Source organism: Chenopodium quinoa, unplaced genomic scaffold (genome assembly GCF_001683475.1).
Source record: "Chenopodium quinoa cultivar QQ74 unplaced genomic scaffold, ASM168347v1, whole genome shotgun sequence".
Classification (NCBI taxonomy): Eukaryota; Viridiplantae; Streptophyta; class Magnoliopsida; order Caryophyllales; family Amaranthaceae; genus Chenopodium; species Chenopodium quinoa.
This window is the reverse complement of record NW_018744369.1, coordinates 281,989-289,239: the sequence shown is the minus strand read 5'-3', so window position 1 is coordinate 289,239 and position 7,251 is coordinate 281,989. Positions and strand designations below refer to the sequence as shown.

Below are 7,251 nucleotides of genomic sequence, written 5' to 3'. Positions count from 1 at the left end.
TCTTTTGATTTTACAATCATGTCGTCGACATATACTTCGACTTCTTTATGCATCATGTCATGGAGTAAGGCAGTTGATGCACGTTGGTAAGTAGCACCCGCGTTTTTCAACCCGAATGGCATTAGCGTGTAGCAGTAAGTGCCCCATGGCGTTATAAAAGTTGTTTTCTCCATGTCTTCTTCTGCCATGAGAATCTGGTTGTAACCTGCATATCCATCCATGAACGAGAAAAGCGCGTGGTTTGTCGTGTTATCTACCAGAATATCGATGTGTGGCAAAGGGAAGTCGTCCTTTGGACTTGCCTTGTTTAGATCTCGATAGTCAACACACATCCTTACCCTTCCGGCTTTCTTCGGAACTGGGACGACGTTGGCGACCCATTCGGGGTATTTGGATACCTTGATGAAACCTGCAGTTATCTGTTTTTGAATTTCTTCTTTTATTTTAAGGGCTACGTCGGGTTTCATTCGACGCAACTTTTGTTTTACAGGTTTCATTCCTGGAATTAGTGGTATAGTGTGTTGAGCTATTTCTCTATTGATGTCTGGCATATCTTCATACGACCAAGCGAATACATCGATAAATTCTTTAAGTAAGTTAATTAAATCGGTTATTTCTTGTTTATTCAATGTTAATCCGATTTTAACTTCTCTTTTATGAGTTGAATCATTTGAGATATCAACTGCTTCAGTCTCTTCGATTACCGGTGTTTTCTTTTCGAGTGTTTCCATTTCTTTAATAATTTCTTTGTTTTTTTCATCGTTAGTTAAGCAACGCTCGTCATCTTGGGTTAGAGAAGAACACGAGAAGTAAGGAGAATGAGAAATATTATTATACTCTGAGATCATTACATCAAAGAGTGATATGTCCTCAGGGACTGGATCACTAACTATCTTAGGAGAAGAAATAGGAGGGGGAGATGTTACTACTAAAGATTTAGAAGACTCTAAAGGGAAGGACTCTGACTCGGAATCTGACTCAGACGACTCTTCAAACATCGGTCCTTGCCCTGTCGTGATGGATATCTTCCTTCTGCTTGGAGTAGTCACCTTGATAGTCTTGCGCCACCCTTGTAGTGATCCTTCAGCTGGAGTAATTAGCTTCGAGGGATCGAAGCTTTCACTTTGTAGGACTGTTTGAGTGAGCGAGGAGTTATCCTCTTTATAAGTTGGCTCATTCTTTTCTCGCCCAAACAGTAATCCCATGACGTTAAAGTCAAAGCATGGGGGTGCTTTCTCCTTGTAGAGAGGAGTTGGGATTTCATCAGTGAAGTAGCAATCCAAAAAAATCTCGAATCCCGGTTGTCATACGCCATTTACAACAAATGGCTCGGGAAATTCATGGCATGGATAGTCCTCTCCTTCTTTTATAAACTGACCGTTAAGTGTAAAAGGGTACTGATCCATTGGGATTGCTATCTTTTGAATGCGAGCATCCCTACGTGCTTTTGATTTTTCTTGGGCTTGCTTGAGATCTTTCCGAGTTGGTTCGAAACCAAGTCCGAAAGTGTCTAACTTAGGGAGGCCAGGTAACTCCAACGGTTTTTCCATTCCTTTCTTCTTCCCTAGGGTCATCCCAGGAAAGTGTCCTTGTTTCCGCCATCTTCTGTTTTGAACCTTAATGGGGAGATGTGTTCTATTCTCTAAGTTTACTCGAGGGCGAGTAAAGGTTCAAGTATGGGGGAATTTGATAAGCCGTCTTATCAAGGGTTGAGAGAAGAGTTTTAGGGTGTGTTTTGATGTTGTGCATGAGTTTTTAATAGCTTTTGTGAGTTTCGGGCAGTGATCTCACTTGTGTGCAAAAGCCGGGATTTATAGGTGTTAGTGAGTGAGTTCGGGAACTAATGAGGAGGATTATAGAGTATGGACCTTAGCTCGTGATTTGAGAAGCGTGATGGAGCTTGGAAGAGCAAGGGAGAAAGCTTGAGTAAAGGTGAAGCAAAGCTAGAAGAAAGAGCAAAGAAGACAGCAGAAGACAGCAGAACCGCTGCCAGGGCCGCTGGCAGCTGGCCAGAGCCGCTGGCAGCGGGTCAGCCAGAGAGGACGAAGTGTTTTGCTGCTTTAGCCGCTGCCAGCGGGTCCCGAGCAGCTGGCAGCGGGTCTTCCAGATTTCGGGGCCTGTTTTGGTTATTTTTCAGCAGTTTGCTTTGTCTTGGCTCGTGTTTTGTATTTATTTATTATTTTTATTATTGTTTTATATTATTTAAGTATGGAAACATATATATAGTCTATTTTTATGAAGAGTTAAAGGAGATTAATTAGGGAGAATTAAGTTAGAGAGAAGTAAAAGTTTTCTAGGGTTCTTGGCAAATTTCAGAAATCTTTGTTTTTGAATTAGAATCCATGGAAGCTTAATCTTCCGGATTCTTGGTTAAATATTGAAGCTTTTGGCTACGAATTGTGAGATTTCTCTTCTCTTTATTATTATCTATTGAATGTTTATTATTCCTTTGAATTATTTCATGATTTGCTTTAATCAATTGCTAGGTTAGAATTGTTAGATTCGCTTGCATCTAATTAATCTTTCCAAAGTAGCAACTTTGGGTTATGAATGCATGCTTTTGATTGATAACTTAAAGAGGGAATAATATTATTGAAGAAATTAGACCGCTTGTGTTAATTTATTCAATCCTTGTTGATTTCTCCGTTTATGTTCTTCTTGTGGATGATTTAGAGCGCTTGTCTTAAATTATACATTAGAAAGGGTTAGAAAGGAGCGCTTTGCTATTTCTAACTAGCTTATGAGAATTTAGAATTTAGAATTCTACAACAAGGTGTTCAATAGTGTTTGATTGAAGAGGCTTCTATGATCAATTTGTATGTTCAATTGTGGATTTCGCATAACCAAGACCGTTATTCTCATTGATTGCATACTATTTACGTTCATTGTTCTGATTTAGTTTAATTGTCACCATTGCTTGTCAAAACCCCCTTGTTACTTAGATTACTACGTTCCTAGAGTAATTCCACTTAGGTTTGCAGTTATTAGTCCCTTTTTCCCTGTGGATTCGAACTCGACTCCCCTAACTACGTTTATTTGCAGTTAGCTTAGTTGTGATATTTTTGGTTGCATACGACTGAGGCACATCAAATTTTGGCGCCGTTGCCGGGGACTAGGCGTTACTTTTTAATTGTTTATCTTAGTAGAATTTATTTTAGGGCTGTTCTTAGCTATCTTTCTTTGTTTGTTCGCTAGGGTATGATAGGTACCCGTTCTGCTAACAAAGAAGTTTTGCAGTTTGATCCAGAAATTGAAAGGAATATTTCCAGGTTGCGAAAAGAGGCAAGAACAACCCCCAGTGAATCAACGTACTCCTTCAATATTCAAGAAGAAGAAGAGATGGCTGACAATCGAACTCTAAGAGAACTTGCAGCCCCTAACTTGAACCAACAGCCGTTGTGCATTGCATATCAGCAATTGGAGGAAGGTACTAATGTTGAGATCAAATCCGGTCTAATTCATCTATTGCCGGCATTCCATGGCATGAAAGGCGAAGATCCGAATAAATATCTGGCAGAATTTCATGTGGTTTGCACTAGCATGAAACCGATTGGGATGACTGATGAACAAATTCAGTTGAGAGCATTTCCTTTTTCTCTCAAAGATGCAGCAAAGGATTGGTTTTACTATCTTCCCCCAGGTAGCATAACAAATTGGGCAGATTTGAAGAAGTGTTTCCTTGAGAAGTACTACCCAGCCACTATTTCTGCGAGCCTTAAGAAAGCTATCAGCAATGTGGATCAGAAGGAAGATGAATCCTTGTATGAGTATTGGGAGAGATGTAAGAGATTGTGTGCTAGTTGTCCTTACCATGGGTATTCCGATCAAGACCTCATCCTATACTTCTATGGAGGTCTAACTGATGATGACTTGAGGATGGTGAATGCAGCAAGTGGAGGAGGGCTAGTGAATAAGACTCCAGGAGATGCAACTAGGCTGATTGCAGAGCTAGCAGAAAATTCTAGGCAATTCAGTCAGAGAACTCCCACGCGCCGGGTGAATGCAGCAAATTCAAATACGTCTGAGTTAGAAAGTCAAGTAGCTGATTTGACTTCTATGATGCGTGAGTTCATGGTGAACTCAAGGAATCCGCAGCAACTGAATGCTTGTGGTATATGCACCTCCATGGGACATCCCACTGATGCATGTCCTCAATTACAAGAGGAGCAGAATGAGCAAGCAAATGCAATGGGTTTCCAAGGGCAAGGTCCTCAGAGAAGATATGATCCCTATTCAAATACATACAATCCAGAATGGAGGGATCATCCAAATTTGAGATATGGGAACTCCCAAGGGAACCAACAACAACAAAATGCTCAAGGCCAGCAACAGTATCAGCAATATAGGGCACCATTACCCAAAACTCAAGGCCAAAGCTCAAATTCGAATAATATGTCAACTGAAGAAATGATTAGATCATTAACTTCTAATGTTTCTACTATGCAGCAAAATATGGTGCAATTTCAGCAAGAAACCAGATCAAGTATTCAAAACCTAGAGAATCAATTTAGTCAAATCTCTAGTGCAGTAAGCCGACTTGAAGCTAAGGACTCTGGAAAGCTTCCATCTCAAACGGAGCTGAATCCTAAGCAACAGGTCAATGCAATAACATTGAGAAATGGCAAAGAGTTGCAAGAAACTGCAGTTGCAACTAAGAGGGCTAAAGACTTGATTGGAACTGAAGAGCAAGAAGTAGAACATGAAGCTGTGGCGAACCCACCAACTTTTCCCTCTTATGAACCCACACCACCTTTCCCTGAAGCCTTGCAAGATACTCGAAGGTATGAGAAAGACAAGGATATTTATGAGACTTTTAGCAAATGTGAGGTATATATTCCCCTCTTGAATGTGATTAAAAGTATTCCTCGTTTTGCTAAGTTTATGAAAGAACTGTGTACTATCAAGAGAAAGCATAGGTTGGGAGGAAAAGAGAAGGTAAAGGTGAGTGCTCATGTTTCTGCGGTTTTCCAAAAGAAAATCCCAGAAAAATGTGGTGATCCTGGTATGTTTATTGTTCCTGTTACAATAGGAGACACCACATTGCACCGAGCTATGTTGGACCTAGGTGCATCAATCAATGTCATTCCCTATCCCTGTTTAAATCTTTAAAACTTGGACCTTTACATGGAACTGGGGTAGTGATTCAGTTAGCGGATAGGTCTAATGTGTATCCTAAGGGGGTGGTGAAAGATGTGTTGGTTAAGGTTGATGGTTTGATTTTTCCTGCTGACTTTTATGTGCTTGACATGGAACATGACAAACAAGCAGTCCCCATCTTGTTAGGAAGACCTTTCTTGAAGACTGCTAAAACAAAAATCGATGTGTCTACCGGTTCCTTGACTATGGAGGTTGATGGGAAAGCAATTGGGTATAACATTTATGATTCCATAAAGTATCCTGTCAACACTCATTCTTTATGTTCTCTTAATGTTGTCGATCCAATGGTGCATGATGTTCCTAACAATGATCGTGGGGATGAGTTCCTCACACCTATAACTAATGTTGTATCTGGTGATTGCTTGGATTTCTCTATGCCTACTAATGTGCAGGTGAAGGTGGGGGAATTGAATGAACATTCCAAGCTTCCACCTATACCACCAGGTTCAACAATCGGCCCGTCCGCAATTCCGGGCAAGAAATTGTCCCATTTATACCACAAAGCAAAGAATAGGTTGTGGCATGACAAGATGATTGCTAGGAAGGAGTTCAAAGTCGGTGACAAAGTACTCCTATATCAATCCCGACTTAAATTATTTCCGGGAAAACTTCGGTCCCGTTGGGAGGGCCCTTTTCAAGTGGTGAACGTATATCCGCATGGAGCAGTTGAAATTCAAAGCCTCGAGACCGATAAGGTTTTCAAAGTCAATGGACAAAGGCTCAAACCCTACTTCGAGGGTTTCAAAACCGAGAACGTGGAGAGCATCGATCTCTACGAGCCATCAATGGAGTAGCGAAGTGGGATGAGCCGCGTCGAGCCAACGACGTAAAACAAAGGCGCTAATCGGGAGGCAACCCGATCGAAAACTCTTCCCCATTTCTTTTCGTAGTTTATTTTTTTTATTTTTTCTTGTGATGTGAAGAGTGTTTTTGTTGTTTCTATGTAGGTGGAGGCCTCGGGAGCATCTTTTATGCCCGAAACACAGCAAAAACAAGCTGAAACAGAGCCAAAGGGGACATTCCCTGCTGAAGCCGCTGGCAGCTGCTCTGCAGCCGCTACCAGCGGGTCTTCAGGCAGGCCAAAAATCCCAGGCTCTGTCCCAGCCGCTGGTAGCTGCTGCAGAGCCGCTACCAGCGGCACCCCCCCTCAAAAAAAAAAAAAAAAAAAAAAAAAAAAAGGAATCAGTATCAGCCGCTGCCAGCGGGCCTCAAGCCGCTACCAGCGGCTCCACCAGCCTCCCCGATTTTTTCCCCCTTATTTCCCCCTTTCCAACTCCTACCTTCATTACTCCTTTCGTAAACCCCAATTCCCACAAACCCTTACTCCTTTTCTCCTCCTTCTCTCTATTCTTTCATCCCCTTACTCCAATTGCACCAATCTCCCTTTCCCAAGTCCTTGCCTTTCATCCACTCCTCAATTCCCATCACAATTACAACCTAGATTTTCCATTTTCTCTTGATTTCAAGTTTGACATTGAGTTGGTTGTGCAGTTGTGCAAGTTGAATTTCTCGTAATTGAAAGTGAAGGTAAAGGTACAAGCATACAATTAGAGTCATGGGTGGGGATAACAAGAGGTCTAAGGCATCATCTCCATCAAGACCCCCAAGGGGCAAGAAGCAAGGTGCTTCTTCTAGTCAAGGTGAGGCACCTCCATTGCCTCGAGGGGATGGATTCATGGGTGTGCGGTTGAATTCCAAGGAGAAGGGGATATGGACTAAGCTTCAACAACCACGACGAACGGTGCAATGCACCAAGTTTTTTGACTTAGAAGCTTTGCAAGAGCTAGGCATGGAGGAAGTAGTGCGGCTCTTGCTACGGAAAGTGGGTCTGGAGAATTTCATGACCAAATGCGCCCCCACCTATGTCAGGTATACCTATGAATTCCTTTCAACTCTTACTAAAGGACGTGATCAAATTTCCTTTAATTTGAATAATAGGAATTATATTGTATCATATGATGATATTAGAATGGCCTTTGGTTGGGATGCACCCCCATTGGTGAACCATTGGGGTGATTATACCACGTACTCGTCCCGAACATTTTGGAGGGCTATAACTGGTTGTGAAGTTGACCCTCATGGTGATCATAGCTT

At 41.8% G+C, this 7,251-nt stretch overlaps 1 protein-coding gene across 1 annotated transcript; it reads left to right on the top strand.

Moving 5' to 3' along the window:
* The first annotated feature begins 3,876 nt into the window (after window positions 1–3,876).
* On the top strand, window positions 3,877–6,672 carry LOC110696797. The gene is made up of 4 exons (XM_021874133.1): window positions 3,877–5,002; window positions 5,140–5,723; window positions 6,105–6,267; window positions 6,599–6,672. Exons 1-4 carry the CDS (start codon window positions 3,877–3,879, stop codon window positions 6,670–6,672), a joined length of 1,947 nt encoding a protein of 648 aa, XP_021729825.1.
* Window positions 6,673–7,251: the final 579 nt, after the last annotated feature.